Source organism: Alternaria novae-zelandiae (genome assembly GCF_023758075.1).
Source record: "Alternaria novae-zelandiae strain BMP 2774 chromosome Unknown scaffold_7, whole genome shotgun sequence".
Taxonomy (NCBI): domain Eukaryota; kingdom Fungi; phylum Ascomycota; class Dothideomycetes; order Pleosporales; family Pleosporaceae; genus Alternaria; species Alternaria novae-zelandiae.
Window position 1 is genome coordinate 108,343 of NW_026056967.1, and position 17,075 is coordinate 125,417.

General features: G+C 54.2%; 7 protein-coding genes across 7 annotated transcripts; 1 reads left to right on the forward strand and 6 right to left on the reverse strand.

The window, feature by feature from the left end:
* Positions 1-220: 220 nt before the first annotated feature.
* J4E88_004041 (uncharacterized protein) lies at positions 221-1,065 on the reverse strand (the record flags this gene model as incomplete). The annotated part of the gene is made up of 4 exons (XM_049397689.1): positions 221-487; positions 605-757; positions 941-952; positions 1,039-1,065. 4 exons carry the CDS (start codon positions 1,063-1,065, stop codon positions 221-223), a joined length of 459 nt encoding a protein of 152 aa, XP_049256134.1.
* Positions 1,066-1,867: 802 nt separating this feature from the next.
* J4E88_004042 (uncharacterized protein) lies at positions 1,868-3,277 on the reverse strand (the record flags this gene model as incomplete). The annotated part of the gene is made up of 3 exons (XM_049397690.1): positions 1,868-2,643; positions 2,691-3,158; positions 3,214-3,277. 3 exons carry the CDS (start codon positions 3,275-3,277, stop codon positions 1,868-1,870), a joined length of 1,308 nt encoding a protein of 435 aa, XP_049256135.1.
* A 610-nt stretch (positions 3,278-3,887) lies between these two features.
* Positions 3,888-4,538, reverse strand: J4E88_004043 (uncharacterized protein; the record flags this gene model as incomplete). The annotated part of the gene is made up of 1 exon (XM_049397691.1): positions 3,888-4,538. One exon carries the CDS (start codon positions 4,536-4,538, stop codon positions 3,888-3,890), a length of 651 nt encoding a protein of 216 aa, XP_049256136.1.
* Positions 4,539-4,574: 36 nt separating this feature from the next.
* J4E88_004044 (uncharacterized protein) lies at positions 4,575-5,956 on the reverse strand (the record flags this gene model as incomplete). The annotated part of the gene is made up of 2 exons (XM_049397692.1): positions 4,575-5,329; positions 5,761-5,956. The coding sequence occupies 2 exons, from the start codon at positions 5,954-5,956 to the stop codon at positions 4,575-4,577; spliced, it is 951 nt and encodes a 316-aa protein (XP_049256137.1).
* A 1,012-nt stretch (positions 5,957-6,968) lies between these two features.
* Positions 6,969-7,648, forward strand: RPS13A (40S ribosomal protein S13-1; the record flags this gene model as incomplete). The annotated part of the gene is made up of 4 exons (XM_049397693.1): positions 6,969-7,114; positions 7,173-7,261; positions 7,377-7,513; positions 7,565-7,648. 4 exons carry the CDS (start codon positions 6,969-6,971, stop codon positions 7,646-7,648), a joined length of 456 nt encoding a protein of 151 aa, XP_049256138.1.
* Positions 7,649-9,564: 1,916 nt separating this feature from the next.
* Positions 9,565-13,098, reverse strand: J4E88_004046 (uncharacterized protein; the record flags this gene model as incomplete). The annotated part of the gene is made up of 4 exons (XM_049397694.1): positions 9,565-9,578; positions 9,623-11,798; positions 11,956-12,813; positions 13,096-13,098. The coding sequence occupies 4 exons, from the start codon at positions 13,096-13,098 to the stop codon at positions 9,565-9,567; spliced, it is 3,051 nt and encodes a 1,016-aa protein (XP_049256139.1).
* Positions 13,099-13,142: 44 nt separating this feature from the next.
* Positions 13,143-17,031, reverse strand: J4E88_004047 (uncharacterized protein; the record flags this gene model as incomplete). Its single annotated transcript, XM_049397695.1, has 2 exons — positions 13,143-13,908; positions 14,618-17,031. 2 exons carry the CDS (start codon positions 17,029-17,031, stop codon positions 13,143-13,145), a joined length of 3,180 nt encoding a protein of 1,059 aa, XP_049256140.1.
* Between the last annotated feature and the right edge of the window lie 44 nt (positions 17,032-17,075).

The following is a 17,075-nucleotide window of genomic DNA, read 5'->3' on the forward strand; positions in this document are numbered from 1 at the left end:
CTCACTAACGAGCGACATTCACGAATTGGAGGAGGAGTCAAAGTTGCACATAGAGTGTATCGCTTTCCATATTCGATCGTCATGAGACCTGCCGTTACGTCATATCCATTCCCATATCCCCTCCCTTTAGCCATACCATGAACGCCCAAAACACCAATTCCATGCTTTAGCCCATCTAATCCCTTTTTCCCAAATGCCCACCCCATTCCCTCCATACCCCTCAGACCGTCTCATCATGAAAGACAAAATTAATATCTCTCGGCCGCTGAGTGTTATACCTGACAAAGTTCTCATCTCCCTGCGGCCTCTCCTTCTTCGTGTTGCTCGTCAGCATACTCTGTAGACTGACGCACACGCTTTCGACGTTGTGGACGGGGGACCAGCCGGAGCGGTCGAGCAGGTCGAGGCAGATGATGCCGTTGGAGTAGATGTGTGGGTGCCAGGGTATGGGGTGGGTTTCGTCGCGGAGGAAGATTACTTCGGGGGCCTGTGGGAAGGAGGGTTAGCGAGGTTTAGTTTGGAGGGTGGGTGCGAGAGTTGGGTTTGTGGGTAGAGGAGCGTAGGGAAAGGTGGCAGGCAGGTAGTATAGAAAGGGAACACGTACCTCAATAGGATACTGCGGTGTAAAGCTAAACTTCAGCCGATACGTTTCGCCCGCGTACAACGGATTCGAGTCCATAACTTGAATGTCCATGAGCCAGGTTTGGAAGTCGTCAGCCTTAATGAGAGTTATGCCTGGCGGGAGTTTTTCGTGCATCTATACGCCGTTGTGTTAGCGGCTCTATTCATCCGTATGTAAATTCCCATATCCGTTGCCTTCACATCGTGGCCATATTGTGTGTGTAGGCTTTCGCGAGTCGATACGTGGAGTTTATAGGCGTCTGACGGGTGACAATGTGCTTCGACAGGCAACGAACAATGGACGAGAGGATTACGGTACCTTTGCGAGCTCCTATCATAAGCATTAGCTTCTGAATCCTTACGTATATCGTATTGCAGTCAAGCTCCATCCCCGAGCTCAAGACCAAGAAGACATACCTTGCCTAACCGTTTCGACGCGAACATCTCGAGATGTGCAGCAGCAGCGCGCCTCTCAACCTAGGGTGTACGCGTAGGTATATGTAGCTAACAATGTATTCTGGGCGGACTCAGAGCGAATGACGTGTATCGTAGCTTCGTTCCGAGGTAGCTGAACAGCTCACAAGCTTATGGACAAGCTGCGACCCTGCAGGTGGACAACGTGTGGGGGAGGGGCAACCGCGCGCGTATCAAGAAGCAGCCTAGGATTGAGAAGCGGCCGGAAAGTTCGATCGTAGAATTGGAGTGAGCGACAGGGAAGAGGCTGGAAGGCACGAGGTAAAGGTGATAGGATGTGTGAATTGTTTGCGCGGTCGCTGCCTGATGTCTCGGTGCTCGGCTTTGTTGCGAAGGTTGGTTCACGCGGCGCGCCAGGGCGGAACGCGGCTATCCAGGTACATTTTGCTGTGAATCATCTGGGCATCCTCGTAGTTCACCAACCATGCTCTTCAATACTAGATGGCACCAGAGATATCTGTAGAGTATACCGCATTCCCCATTTTTGTTATTGTCGCAGGAGTATATATTGCGTTAGAGAGTATCTATAAATCAACATTAAACACTGTGCATGTAGCAACACCAATCTGAGCCACCGCTGGCAATGGATGATTTGTTGAATATTCAAAATAGTATTTGATTGACCCATGATATCTCTCGCGCCATACGCCCACCATACCGTAGCTTTTCCTAGCCAAGTTATACACACCTGCAGACGACACTGCGACGAAGATCATTACTAGAAAAGCGTTGTAGAAGCAAGAAGAATACGCTCAGGAACGACACTCGAAGCCTACGAGTAAAATGCGCCCTTCTGGAAGCTCTCAACACCCATATCGCCCGCCTTGCTGTCCACCTTCGGGCCAACCTTCTCTGGTGCCGATACTGGGGCTCCGGTCATGGTGGCAGTCCTGCTCGCGGCGCTGCTGTTCGTCATTGTCTGTGTTCTGCTACCAGCTGGGCTTCCGCTCTGGCTTCCACTGGTAATCTGTGCGGGTGTCTTGCGTTGAATAGGCTCGAGGTAGATGCCTGGAAGGTAGCCCATGCGTCCGTCTCTTGATCTGCACCTCCACCATTCCGATGCGTTGCCCATGGGATCGCTCTTGCTGAGCACCGCGACCATATCTCCCTTCTTCACTGACAAGTCCATTGCGTGCATGTTGGCGTTGGGTGTGAAGTCGTAAAGCGCGCGGCAGAATTCGAGCTTGTTGGGGTCGAGGGGCTGTCCGGCCTGTGGGTTCTCGAGCATCTTCTGTTGCTCTTGGGCTTCTTGTGATCTCGCAAGCGCCTTGATGAGTTTGCCCATTAGGTAGGGGAGACCGAAAACGGCAAGCATGAAAACGATAAATGGCTTCTTGGAAGGCTTTGCGGGAGCTGGCGAGCCGTCGGGCATACGTCCGTTGAAGGCTGCGAAACTCGCGGGGGTGAGGGCGGTCGCATCTGCTGGTAGGGGTCGTCCGGTGAGCTTTGCGATTGCCGTCCGTATCCATCGCATTATTGTGTAGATACCCAATACCGAGCCAAGCGTCTGTCGTAGGTTTCCGAACTGCTCTGCCACGGATACCATGGCTGTTGTTGTTAGCATATCGCTGAAAGTTGGAAAGGGGCGGACGTACCGAAGAATGACGAATGTGTCGCCATGTATGTGCTCTGGAGCATCTGGGCAAAGCCGCCGAATGCGCCGACAATGTTCTCAATCAACTGAAAGGTCGCTGCTGTGCTCTGGCTGAATGATTGTGTGAGGCTGCTGTTTGGGTCGCCCTGCATGCCTCCCATACCGCCGTACATTCCGCCCATGCCCATGCCCATACCACCCATGCCGCCGTACATGCCACCCATACCGCCCATTCCACCGTACATGGAGCCGTAGCCACCCCCCATGCTGGAGTAGGGCGAGCTGTAGCTGCTCATTCCACCATATCCGCTGCTGTAGGGGGAGCCGTATCGGTTGTTCATGCTCGAGTAGTTGGACGCGTTGCGGTTCGCGACAGTGCTGAGTGAGTCTGGGACGGATGGTAGCGGAGGCGCACTCGAGGATGTGGCTGTTGAGGTGGGTGCTGTGCTGCTATTCGATCCAGTGAGGCCTGTGTTGTTGTTAGTCGCGGCGTCCCTGACGTATCGGATGGCTGGCGGACTCACCAACCGAGGCACTCGTCGCGCCGTTGCTCGTCTCCCAGGGCTTTGGTGGCGATGGCGCAGACATGTTTCGATGTGTGCCTCCTCCGCGCTATGTGCGCAGTGCAGAGAATGACTTCGCAGAGACGATGGCGGATGTCGTCAGCAAACGTCGAGAGGCTGGCAATTCGCGGCGATCGGGGCAGCGAGTTTTTGCGGGGAAACTGCGCCGGCCGAGACTGGCAATCGCTCAAGGGGCGGATCCGCGTCGAAAGTGGCTGCACGTGAGCAGTAAATTGGGCGATGTGTTAGATGCGAAGACGCGACGTGGTGTGTAGACGGTAATGGAGGCGATGAGTGGATGCGCAGTGTCGTCGGCCGGGATGCGGCTGGTCGTCGTTCACGGACGCTGAGTCGCGAACAGACCTCGGTTTCTCGTGCCCGCTTGGGCAGGCCTATCCGTCAGCTTGCCACCACCCCAATCGCCGGCCCACTCCGCTGCATCGCCCATGTCCGTCTTCAGATGATTTTTGCATTGCTTATGAGCCTGCCTCGGTCGCACGTCTCACGCGTCAGAACCTAAGAAGTGATTATTTCGTGTGTTCCAAGACCAATTCGATTGCACTGCTAGGTTTATGGCTACATGTAGGGTGTCTTCACATGAATATCTCAATTCGTCCAGTCAAGAGAAACCTATCTCAGTCCCCAATAGCATACAGAGAATGCACCCAGCTATCCGGATCGTATGCCACCAACTTCTGAATCGCATCATTTGACATGCTCTCTGAAAAGTCAAAGTCGTCGTCCAGCACCAATGCCGTAATGTGCGGATAATGCCAAACAACCGCAAACTTCATCTTCTTCCCTACCGGTCTGTTGAAGTAATTGGAGTCACCGCCCTCCAGATTGCCCTGCCGATGTATAGTCGACTTTGCGCGTTCGGCGCCTTTGCTGAGAAGCTCGAATGCGTCGAACTCGCCACAGCCGGTTGACCAGCATGAGCAGGGAATGTTGTTGCGGTCGTTGCCGTACTGGAGGATGCGAGGTATGGCTGCATTGAGGAACCAGTAGGCCGGGGCGTCAGAGAGGAGGCCTTGATCTGTGCCTACATTATCGTGGTGGTCCATTTGGAATTCGATGAAGAAGGCTTTTGAGGAGCCTGACCAGCCGTAGTGAGATGTCGCGTCTGGTCTCCAGTACGGGCAGTCTGCGTCACACTCTTTATCGGAAAGGACCACGATCTCGTTCTCAGACGTCTGCAGCGTGCCTTCGAACGGCTGACTCTCAGCTGCTACTTTGTCACCCCGAGGAGTGACGTAGCTGAGCGAGTTTCCAAATGCACTGAACATGTCAGCTTCGAAACTTATGGAACGAGATAGCACTCACTAGTCAAAAGTACCAGACTTTTGGGGATCACCCAGATTAGCCATGAAGCTGAGCCCGGTGGCTTGAGCCGGTGATGTAGACGTGTAGTATGCTATCCGCTTCCAATCTGAACCCTGCCTCTTCGAGACGGGCGATGGCGAGGGCGAAGGGATGTCAAAAGGTTGTCCATCTGGACGCTGTGATACTGGTAATGGGTCTTGTGGAGGTGACGGTGAGGGCGAAGGGATGTCAAAAGGCTGTCCGTCCGGTCGCTGCGATACTGGTAGCGTCTCTTGTGGTGATGATGGTGAAGGCGAGGGTACGATAGGCTGTCCATCTGGGCGCTGAGACACCGTCAATATGCCTTGCATTGATGATGGCGAGGGCGAGGGGAATTGAATAGGTTGTCCGTCTGGCAGCTGCGACACTGGTATTATGTCTTGTGTTGATGACGGTGACGGCGAAGGGGAATCGAAGAGCTGTCCGTCTGGACGCTGGGACACTGGTAATGTGTCTTGCGGTGATGATGATGAGGGCGAAGGGACCTCGAAAGGCTGTCCATCTGGATGCTGTGACACTGGTAACGCATCCTGTGTCGATGATGTTTCCGGTGCATGCTTGAGTGTCGGCGTTGGACTGACGTAAACCTGCCCATTAGGTCGCTGAAAGATGGGCTCCGGATCTTCGTCTTCATCGCAAGTACAGTTCGTCTCTGGAGGTGTAGAGCCAGAAATCGATGCAGCACCGGACGTAGGTAAGCATTGTAGTGGAGGACCTATATAGGTTGTGTTTGGTCCAGATTGTGTAATACCAGTCGGGAAGCAGGCCGCATTTACGGTCACCGTCTTTGTCACTGTCGTCGAGACGCAGCTGGACGATGTGGTGCATGCATCCCTATTGAAAAGGTTTGGCCGGCCAGAAGACGTCGACTGTGTCAGCATAGTAGTTGCCACTGGTGTCTCTGGTTGCTCCAACGATCGCCGACGGTTGTAGAAAGGTACTGTAGTTCGCTTCCCCATAGCGCGCGCGTCACCAGGTAGTTGGTATACGGCGAGTTGAGAGACGTTCATCGGCCCGCGAAGGTGCATGGACACCTGATCTTGTCAGCGATGTAACAACTGGAGCCCGAGTCAAATTATACTTGTCCGAACAATGGTGTCAGTGGTCCTGCGCTAGGATAGTCGACACGTTCATGACCACAGGTACCAGTCTTTGGATCGACTGTAGTGGTCCGATTGTAGGCACCAGGCTGGCTGATGTTGCGGTAGGTGATGGCCCAGACCTCAGAACAGTACCAGTTGCCATCAGAGGATAGTTCAGCGGTACCGCGACATAGCTCTTTGGCGGTTCTGCTGTAGGCGAGGGGGAGGAGGATGACTGCGCTTAGTATTGTATGCTTCATGCTGAATAATTGAAAGAGGCTATTGTACGAGCAATGGGTTGCGGGATGTGTATGAAGCGTCAAAGAAAACGTTGGAGTGAGGTAGGGTTGTGATGAGCTGGCACAGGATCCATGGATGTATTATTATTGATATATTTGACTATGGCGTGACGACATCTAGCATGCGGAAGCCACGAGCAGTGTACGAGAAACCGCGTACGCGTGAGTCAACAAGAAAGTGCGATCTGACCGAGGCTGAAGGCGACAACAACCTAATGTAATTGAAAACTGCTTCTTGTAAGTCCATGTCGCCAGTAAAGTATCATGTAAATAAAGAAGTTGATAAGATCGCTGATCAGAGTATAAGTTGAATGCACTGGCAACGCCCTTACGGGTGTGCCTAAAATAAGAGGTGCCAAAAGTATGGGTTGTCATCATTGTGCGATGAAGAGAACGGCGGAAGTACATACCAAGTAGTAGATACAGGAGGAAGCGCAAGTGGAGGTGATCTGTATATCTAGTTCTTGTCAGCACTGGTCGCTCGCAAGATTTCATGCAGTAAAGCAGAGATGACACATGTCAGAATAGAGATTTATGCACCGGCGAAGTTCCGAAGAACCCCGCCTAAAATAAGAGGCGTCGAATGCACTGGATCTCATCATTGTGATGGAAGGGAGGAACTGGGTTGAACTTACGTTGGGAGTGAGCTGCTGTAGCTGGCTTAGGGTAAGCAATTCCGAAAAGATATCAATCGTAAACTGATGCGCGATCATCTAGCTTCAACATAGCCGAGACAATCGCGCTTGCACGCCGAGGTCAATGTTTTGACATCGTGAGGTGCAGAGGACGAGGTTGGTCGTCGCAGACTTTTTGTCAGGCAGGAGCTTTGACGCTAGCCGGCGCACGGTCCACCACAGACCTAGCCGAGCCGCGAGAAATTGGAGTCTTCGATCGCGAACTTCAACCCACGACAAGCCCACCACCACGTCTCCGTACTAATCGACCAGGTCGCCATCCGGAACATTCATTCAATATGGGTCGTCTTCACAGCAACGGAAAGGGCATATCAGCCTCCGCCATCCCCTACTCCCGCAGCCCCCCGGCGTGGTTGAAGACCACTCCCGAGCAGGTTGTCGACCAGATCTGCAAGCTCGCGAAGAAGGGTGCTACACCATCTCAGTAAGACAATGGCTTGGAAAGGAATACACACGGAAATGGTCGGCTAACACAATCGCAGGATTGGTGAGATCCTCCGTGACTCGCACGGTGTCGCTCAGGTCAAGGTTGTCACCGGCAACAAGATCCTCCGAATCCTCAAGTCGAACGGTACGATTGCCCTATACAAATGAAAGCGCACGTCGACACAGCTCTGCTCCTCGTGAGCATCTGCGCGCTATACAAAACTGCATTTGTTGGTCTAGGCTAACATTTTGCGCTTAAGGCCTCAGCCCCGACATCCCAGAGGACCTCTACATGTTGATCAAGAAGGCCGTTGCCGTCCGCAAGCACCTTCAGACCAACCGCAAGGACCGCGACTCCAAGTTCCGCCTCATTCTCATCGAGTCCCGTATCCACCGTGTAAGTTTACCCAGACTCAGCATGTCAAAAGCACGTGCTAATCGTCTCCAGCTCTCCCGCTACTACAAGACCGTCGGTGCCCTCCCCCCTACCTGGAGGTACGAGAGCGCCACCGCCTCTACCCTCGTCGCATAAGCAGATGTCGGATTGGTGTGGATGGTAGTCGTCATGGTAGACATTTAAGTGGAGTTTCACGGGCATGGATGCTTTGCGGATACCTAGCAGGATCACGATATGGAATGAATCAATCAAAAGCATCACCTCCAATTGAATATACCCAATTTGCATTGAAAGTGTCAAAGTTTGAAATTTGCTTGTTATAATGCTGCTTGACTTGGGTATCATCCTGACGCCGTCTTATACTTTTGGTGAACATCTGCCACACGCTCGAAGCCGTTCCATATCGCTTGCCCTTCAAGACCATGCTGCCCGTCCAGTAGTCGAGCTTAGCGGATATACCGCAAAGCTCACCGCCCAAACGCGCATGCGCATGACAGTCTGCTTCTCGTCCATGAGTGCTTGGGTGAAGCTGCTCATGTGACTACCCATCCACATAGCTACTTCATCTTCACCCCAGTTATCCTATCCTATCTTCTTTCCACCGCCATCACCCCATCTCCTTCCCCCACAAGTCCCATCACGTCCCCTCAATCTCCCTACTCTTCCCCGCCAAAAACTCACTCAACCACTTGAGCGGCTTCTCCGGCTCCGCAGTAGCAAGATGCTTCATTGCCTCGAGCAGATGCGGCGTCACATGCTGATTCAAGTACACCCGTGTCGGACTGCCATGTGGAATGGGTTGTGTGGGCGCTTGAGCGGTGGGGTGCGGTGAGTTGCGCGATGAGGCTGCGGGAGTGGGTGTCGGCGCTGTGGTAGCGGTCGGTAGAGTTGGTGCGGAAGGCGGTGCTGGGGTTGAGGTGGAGGGTGTGGGCGGGACGGTTTGTACGCTGGGTTGGTGGGTGGGCGTTGAGGCTGAGGCGTCGAGGGTGGTGGGCTTGAGGGGTGTGTTAGTGAGGGGTTGGTGGGTGATGTGTAAGGAGATCTTACTGCTGGTACTGCGCCTGAATCTGCCATTTCCACATCTGCGGGTTGTTCTGTAGGTGCTTGTTGCGCCTCGCCATTTGTGAGCGCTGGGTCGATGTCGGGGTTTGCGACGGCTGGGTTTGGAGATGGCTCTGCCATTGTTTGAAGCTCGGGAATAGTTCTTCTGAGTGTTTGACGCGAATCGGCGCGGTTGGAGGAGGTGAGAATCGGTGTTTGTGGCGTTGGAATGCCTAGTTGGACTTTCTTGAGAGCGTCTTGGTAGCTTGAGCTTCCAGATGTCGAGCGCGAGTGATGTTCGGGCTAGCCTCGGCGTTTTGGAGCCTTCCTTCACTTTCTTCGGTGACACCACCACGACCTCCGCTTGTGCGAGAGCATAGTTTCCAGACCAGGGTACGTTTTGGAGACTTCAAGGTTGTTATATTGAATACAGAGTTACGCGTCACAGCAATGACTTTGCCAGGCGCAACTAAAAACACGCGAACTTCACACAATTCCATCATCAGAGGAGTATCTTGCACTTGAAAACAGATGATATGATAACTATCTTACAAGCTCGTCTACTTCGAATCAAACACGCAAGGAACCAGAACGCCCTGCTACAGAAATGCAACCATCTCGAGACTCTCTTCATCATGCATTGCTCGGCCGTAATCCATATATATCCTCACTCGTGTTCATCCTTCATCTGCATCATCAACGTGTGCTCCTACGATATTGCGTAGCTGTGGCCATTCGCACAAAGCGAAAACAAAAAGAAACAAAGCGCAATAACAATAACTCATAGAAAAAAAGCCGTGTCACGCGGACCATTTAGACCGTCTTCACATACAATGGTCGCATCCACCTATCGAGATCTTCGCTCAGAAGCATACCCCACATTCGTCGAAACAGTCGTCTTCATATCGTTATTCGTAATCACACTGTTGGTATCCCACGTCCCTGCCTCGGAAATAGCCGGGCTCGTCTGTCTCCTTGGTGCCCTCGGCCTTTCAGAACGGTGGTAGGACTTATTCTGGGACACCTGCGTAGCAGTAGCAGGCCCGTTGTTAGCATGAGTGATCTCACTGCTTGTGTCCCAGGTGCCGGAGTCAGACCCGTCGTCAGAGAAACTGTGGTGCTCGTGCTGCTTTCGGAGTTGCTCGACTCGCTTGAGCTGCTCGAAGGGGCCGGGTGGGTAGCTCGATGGGCCAAGGTCGCTGAATTGCGCGGAGGGGTAGGGGACGTTGGTGGACACTGTTGTGGGAGGCGCACGCTGAGTGACCTCACTAGCGGTGTCCCATGTGCCGGTATCGCTGCCGCTCAGCCTTCTCAGCTGGCGGTGCATTATGCTTGAGTAGGGGACGTTGGTGGAGACGGTCGTGGGAGGCGCGCGATGAGTAGTGATCTCGGTGTTGGTGTCCCACGTCCCAGTGTCGGAGACGTCATCATCAGACGCGTCATCGTCGGACACGCTGGGTCGTCGTAGCTGTCGAGGGGGCTGTGTGAAACGAGGGGTGTTGGTAGAGATAATTGTAGAAGGAGCGTTGTAGGAAGGGTAGGGCACGTTCGTAGACACGGTCGTAGGGGGAGCACGGTGGGTATTAATCTCAGTGTTGGTATCCCAGGTCCCAGTGTCAGACACTTCGTCGTCGGAGACCTCCATCCTCATTGAGTTGCGAGGTGGTGGCATAGACCATCGTTCCGACTCGTCCACGTGTTGTTCCATAGGGTAGGGCACATTGGTCGATACGGTTGTGGGAGGCGCACGTTGAGTGACCTCACTGCTCGTGTCCCAGGTACCGCAGTCGGAAATGCTTCGTGATCGCTTCAGCTCCCAAGGCATTCCTGTAGGATAGGGAACGTTGGTCGAGACCGTGGTCGGTGGAGGACGCTGACTGATCTCAGTGCTCGTGTCCCAAGTGCCAGCGTCAGAGATGCTGCGTTGTCGCCGTATCTCCCTGGACTCTCGCTTCAACTCTTTCGAGTCTCGTCTTGAGTCGTACATGAAAGGATAGGGTGCGTTGGTCGTGATGGTTGTAGGCGCAAAGTCGTGAGTCATGATGCTGTTGGTATCCCATGTGCCAGCATCGGAGATACTCCTTTGTCTCTTGACCTCTCGTGATTCTCTCTTGGCCTCTCTCGACTCTCGGGATTCTCTCGTCAAGTTTGATTCCTTGGTTGAGTCCTTGCTGCCTCTTTCCTTCCTTCTCTCGCTCTTCACACTCTTCTCGGAGTGTCTCGCGCTGCCATGGGAGCCCTTCACCGGAGTGTTGGGATATAAAGCTTTCATAGCAGCACCACGCGTCTCGTACACATAACGAGCCTTTTCGCGCTCGGTTTTATCCGAACGGTCACTCTTCTCTGTCCGATGGCTGCGGCTGCTCTTCTCGGTTCGCTCGCTCTTGTCTGTTCGTTCGCTCTTGTCTGTCCGCTCACTCTTCTCGGTACGTTCGCTCTTATCGGTGCGCTCACTTTTGTCGGTGCGCTCGCTCCGATCAGTGCGCTCGGTATCGGCAGACTTAGTCGTGCGAATGCTTGCCGCATAACCGCTCTTTCTGCGAGTGTGATCCGGTCGAGGAGTGATGTCAAACAGCTCGTCCTCGATGGCGTGTTCGGTAGATCGGCGAGTGTGCGTAGAGCGGCGTCGCGAATGCGTGGTAGAGGTAGACGTAGTTCGCGTACGTTGGGGCACCAGCGTTTCGATCTCATCGATGGCATCGAACATGTGAGACACGGTGTCTACCGGCGTAGGAGCTCGCGAATCGGGATGCTCGTGGATAGTGTCATCCGTCGTAGTCCGTGAGAAGGACGGCGGTAGGATCGCGCTCTCCACAGACTGGCGATGGCGTATAGCTTCCGCGATTTCTGCAGCCGTTGAAGGTATGTCAGGCTTCGACGCAGGTTTCGGCGGTGGTGGCGGAGGCTTCTTCCTTGCACTTGGAGCATGTGAGGGAGCCAAACTCTCGACGGGCATGCCAATGAAGTTCCTGGGCGACGTAAACACGGACGTCGGGGGCGCCGGCGGACGTGAGAAGGTAGAGCCTGGAGGTGGAGGCTTCATCTTGTCATCCGAGGAAGGATTAGAGAAGAGGTTCAACGCTCGCTCGATAGCCGAGAGCTTCTTGGGCTTCTCTGGCTTCTCCGGTGACATCGGACGTGACACTGGAGATTCCTCATCCGTATTCGTCTCGGCTTTCGTCGGAGATCGAGGGGCGGGGGGAGAGGGGGGAGGTGGTATCGGGTCGCGAGGAGGCGGGCAAGCCTGGAAAGCCAGCGTGTTAGCCAAGTGATCTGAAGCAGTCTTTTCATCTTACGTAGATCTCGATATATCGCGAGCCTGTCAGAGGCTGGGTGAAGGAAGCTCGAAAGCGGTGCTAGGAACGCTGGGGTAAGGTGAACACGCGGGTGGTGTTACGTACCGGCGGCGGAAACTTGCCCTCGTCAGTCGGACTCGTTAATGCAGTGGTATGGGGAGGCAAACCAGCAGATTTGAGCTCCTCCATTCTCGTCACAACTGGCTCTGCATCATCATACAGAGCCAGCCCATGGTGGAGAATGCAGCCTTCGTCACGCTGCTCTTCGTTGTTCTGGAAGATCTCGTGCTTCGATTCGCGGTATACAACCGGGAAGATCCTGAGTAACAATTGTCGTTGCGAATCAGGAGGAGGTGGGTCATCCGTCGCTGAGCCTGTTTCTGGGCTGTAAGCTGGCCAGAACTGGTTGCTGGTAAATTGATGTTCTTCGTCGTGCAGCGCAGGCATGACGGCGGTGATCATTTCGCGCTCGAGACGAGCAAATCTCCATGTCTCCGCAGCGACCTTCACGATGCGCTTCACGGCGATCTTGATGCCTTCCTCCTCTTTTGGATCAGCAAAGTGTCGGATAGCGTTGACGATCTCCTCGACAACGGTTCCGGCAGCAGTATTGATGCGCTGCTTCGCGCCAGTGCTGGTAAAAGCAGCAAGGAGTGTTTGTTGTCGCCAAATCGCTTCTTTGCGCGTGCTCTTCTCGCGAATGTGGTGGCTCATCGAGGAGAAAAGAGAGTCGGCTTTGTCGTAGCGGCGTCCAAGACTGAACAGGAATGGGCCAAAGACACGGAAAGTAATGAGCTTCGATACAGTGTGGGCGATGTATGCGGTTCGGACTTGTCTGGAGGCAATGCTATCACCAAGGAAGGACGGTAGGTTGGACGGCACTTGCGCAAGATCCTCCGGCGGCGGCCTTACTGGAAGGTGAACGAAATGGGTTGTGGCAAGATCGATGATTTGCCTTTGAAGCTGAGTGAAGGATACCAGGCTAGACGCGATGATGTTAGCGAGCGACTCTGTACTGAACAAAGCGACAGTGAAGGGACGCGATAACAAACATCGCATTACGCGAGCGGTAGACGAGAAAGACAGTGTATGACAATACATGGTGGCTTCCGTTGCATCATCACAGCCGCCGGCCAGAAGATAAGCAACTGATCTCGGTGCACTTCATTGTCCGTTGAAGGATAACGAAGCGCACCCAAACCGACCACCATCAACCAACACTGGCGGCAATGCGGCCCCTGCTACCATCGTGCCGGCATCAAGAGCGAATGTGCAAAACTGGGAATCACTTACTAGTAGCTGTCGCCCTTGCTCTTTATCTCGGCGATGTCACCATAGCATTCCATCATCTTCTCAAGTCTAGACTTCTCCGACTCGAGGTTGCTGGCAACGCTTCTGATGACCTCCTTCTCCCTCTGACTCTCGGCTCTGAGTTGGTCGAACGAGTTCATCAGCTCATCCTTCTCTCTCGCCAGTTGATCGGCTCTCGCTGCTTCTTCCCCAGCCCGGCGATCTGAGTCTTCTCGCATCTTCTGAAGGTCGTCGCGCTCCCTGATGAGTTCTTGCTCTCGGTCAAGAGCAGCTTGAAGCTGAGCCCTGAGCTCAGCCGCCTCGGCAGCATCTTGCCCAGCTTGCTTCAGCTTCTTGTCGAATTGGATAGCAAGGGCGATCTTCTCCGCATCGTGTTTCGTGTTCGTGGCCTCCTTCCATTCGTCGAAATCTCTCCATGCTCTTTCCCTCTCCTCGGCAGAGGTCCTCTCCAGCGTGCGATGCACATCTTCCAGCTCTTTGTACCTGTCCTCCCACGACCTCATGGCTGCATCCAGTACCAACTTGGTCTCTTCGGCGTCTCTTCTAGCTTTCTTGGTTTCAGCAATCAGCTCTCGGAGCTCTCTGACTTGCTCTTCCAGATTCCCGATCTGAAAGTGTAGTCTGGTTGCCTCGGCTGAATGCCTGTCTTCCAAGTTGCGAATCTTCTGCTTCAGCTCACCAATCTCACCATCCTTTGCGCGGAGTTTCTGCTCTTGCTCAGCAGTTTGCCGACGAAGCAGGTCCTCCCTAGCACGCAGTTGGTTGTGAGTCTCTTTGTAATGCGCAAGTAGAACGTGCAGATCAGTCTGCGGGATATGTGAGAGTGCGTCGCCAGACACGTGTTCGATTGCAGGTCGACTGGCTAAAACATGTGAATGAAGGTCTCTAGAACCAGAGGAGTCCTGTCGATGATGTGGGCTGCCATAAGGAGGGTACCCGGGTGGGTATTGGCTCCATGATTCCTGGTAGGGAGGGGAGGAAGAATGCGACGAAGGGCCGTAAGGATTGGGGTTAGGCGCGGGATAACCCTGCTGACTCATGCCGTAGGCATGATCTGGGTAGTGGTGAGGCGGCTGGGCTGGCGGGGCATAGTAGCTGGGATGATAATTTGGTGGAGGGGCCGGATAGGTGGGCTCAACAGGCACTCGGGATGCAAAAGCGCTACGTGGTTGATGTGGGCCTAAGTGGGACCGCGACACTTCATGCGCTTCACCGCTAAATGGACGCCTCGACGCTATCCTGTTTTGTACTAGAGCAGAATCTGAATCGTCGTCGCTGTCAAAGGTGGGAGCGTGTCTAGAGGGAAACATGTAGTTAGTATCGTAATCCATCAGAGTTCGGCCAGGAACCTTATGTATCTCGAGCATGTTCGCTTTGGGTCCGGCGTCGTGGTTGACGGTCGCCGAAGAAGCGCCGAGCGACTACCTCACCGGACTGAGAAATGGAATTCACATACCTTGGTCGAGCTTTACTCATTGGCGGGCTTGGGGCCGCAGGTCTGTTATCCTCAATGAGCTGTGCCACAGCATAAGGCTTCGGTGCATGGTTTGGACCCGCTTCGTGTGTTCTAAGCTTCGGTGCATGTGGCGCGAAAGATCGATACGATCGAAATGGTCGATCAGAGACTGGAGAACGATCGTGCATGTCAGGTACTCCCGAAGGGGGTGACGGAGCACGTGCTGATTCGATCATGGATCGACGTGCGATGAATGGTATCTCGGCTTGCTCACGTGACTCGTCCTGGGCCAGCCGTTCCAACCGTTCTGCTTCCTCTCTCTGCTCTTCCGCAAGGACATCCGCAGCTGCTCGGGCTTTCCTAGCAATTCGAGCCTCTTCGGCTCTCTCACGTCGTAATTGTTCCTGCCGGAGTTCTTCCTTCTCTTGTCGAGCACGTTCGGCAGCAGCTGCAGCTTCGACCTCTTCCTTTTCTTTCCGAGCCTTTTCGGCGACTGCAGTGGCTTCGGCCTCTTCTTGGATCTCTGCGGCCCTCCGTTCTTCTTCCATTAATGCCAGAAGCTTCCTCGCTTCGACAATCTGCTCTAACTTCTCTTGCTCGAGCCTTTCACGGGCCAGTCGCTCTTGTTCGAGCCTCTCGGTCTCCTTATGCTGCTCTTCCTTCTTGGCTCTCATGGTTTCCAGAGCCCGTTTCACGGCTTCGGCAGCTTCCAGCTCTTCTTGGGCCTCTCTTGCGCGTCGCTCCTCCAGTAGTCTGTTGGCCTCGGCCTCCTTCGCTAACCTCTCGTGCTCGATTGCTTCTTGCTCCAATCTCTTCAGTTCTTCTCGCTGTGCGTCTTCCTGGGATTGGGCGGCCTGCGCTAGCGAGGCAGATTCTTGAGCCTCAGCAGCGGCCGCTGCTGAGGCCTCAAGCCGCTCTTGCTCTTGGTCGGCATGCTGTCTTGGTACTTCGTCTTGGGCAGCTACGACGAGCTCTTCTATCGGCTCAATGTGGGCATCTGTAGACGAAGTCTCGGGAATAGACTCAGGCTGTGTGATTGTCTCAGGGGCTTCTGGTGCTGATGTTCCTTCGACAGGCGCATCCGGTAGCCCGACGTCCACCGACCGTTCGACTGCTATTGGAACGGCCTCAGACTCTGGTTCCGGTGCTGATAGATCCTCGACTGTAAAAGCTTCGATGATGTCGTCCTCATCACTCCCAGCTGACACCACTGATGGAGCCAGAGGTGGAGCGGGGGCCTCTGGCGCTTCTGGTACTTCCGGTGCTTCTGGTACTTCCGGTGCTTCTGGTACTTCAGGCGCTTTTGGTACCTCAGGTACTTCGGGAGCATCTGGCGCTTCTAGGACTTCTGGTTCCTCTGGTACCCCTGGTGCTTCGGGTGCTTCGGGTGCTTCGGGTGCGCCTGGTACTTCTGGCGCTTCGACAGCTTCTGGCGGTTGCGATACCTCTGGTGCTTCTGGCACTTCCGGCGCTTCGGTAGCTTCGGGAGCTTCAGGTACCTCTAGTAATTCTGGCACTTCAGGAGCCTCTGGTGCCCCTGGAGCTTCTGGTACTGTGGGTGTGTCTGGAGCTTCGGGTGCCTCTGGCACTTCCGGCGCCTCTGGTACTTCAGGTACTTCCATTATCTCTGGTGCCTCTGGTGCCTCTGGTACCTCGACTATCTCCGCTGGATCTTGCTCAGCTCCGTTCTCATTAAGACCGCCATCCATCTGGTCTATCGGTTCGATAGCTTCTTCCGTGGTGGTAGTAATTACTTCAGGTTCTGCTTCAGGCGCTGGTTTCGTTGTAGATTCTTGTGGCGGGAGTGTGTCTTCAACCGGGGTGTCTGTTGGTTCAATAGAATCTTGAGTTGGCACAGGGTCTGGCTGGGGTGTGGACTCTTCGTCTAATTGTAGGGTCTGCTGTTCCTCCGGAGTATTTTGCTGCTCTGCATCGGGTTCTGGGTCGTGCGTGTCTCCAACCCAAATAACCGATGACTCTTCATCTTCTGCTGTAGTATGATGCATGTCTTCAGCGCTTTGCCCGGCAATCTCTGACTCCACGGCCTCGGTAGTATCCGCTGGCGACCCAGATTCCTGCTCTTCCCCCATAGGTGGATCTAGCTCTGCAGCAGGTATGATCTCAGTGGGCGGTGCCTCTGCAGCCTCGTCTGGTATAGTCTCTATGGTCTCAGGGTGTTGTGAGGGTGCAGATGTGGACTCTTCCACCAGCGTGGGAACCGTACCCTCGTCGGGCTCCACTTCGGAAGCGGTTGGCATGGACTGCTCCCCGGACTCTGCTTCTGTGGCTGATTCCTCTGCTGTCAATGGAGCTTCAGGCGCATCAGGAATTGGTTCCGCAGCATTCGTTGGCACGTTGTCAGGTGGAGCAACGGGCTCCACCGGTTTCTTGCTGCTTTTCTTCTTCTTTGCCATAACGGCCGCCAAACGTGATAGTTCTTGTAAATAGCGTTAAAGGC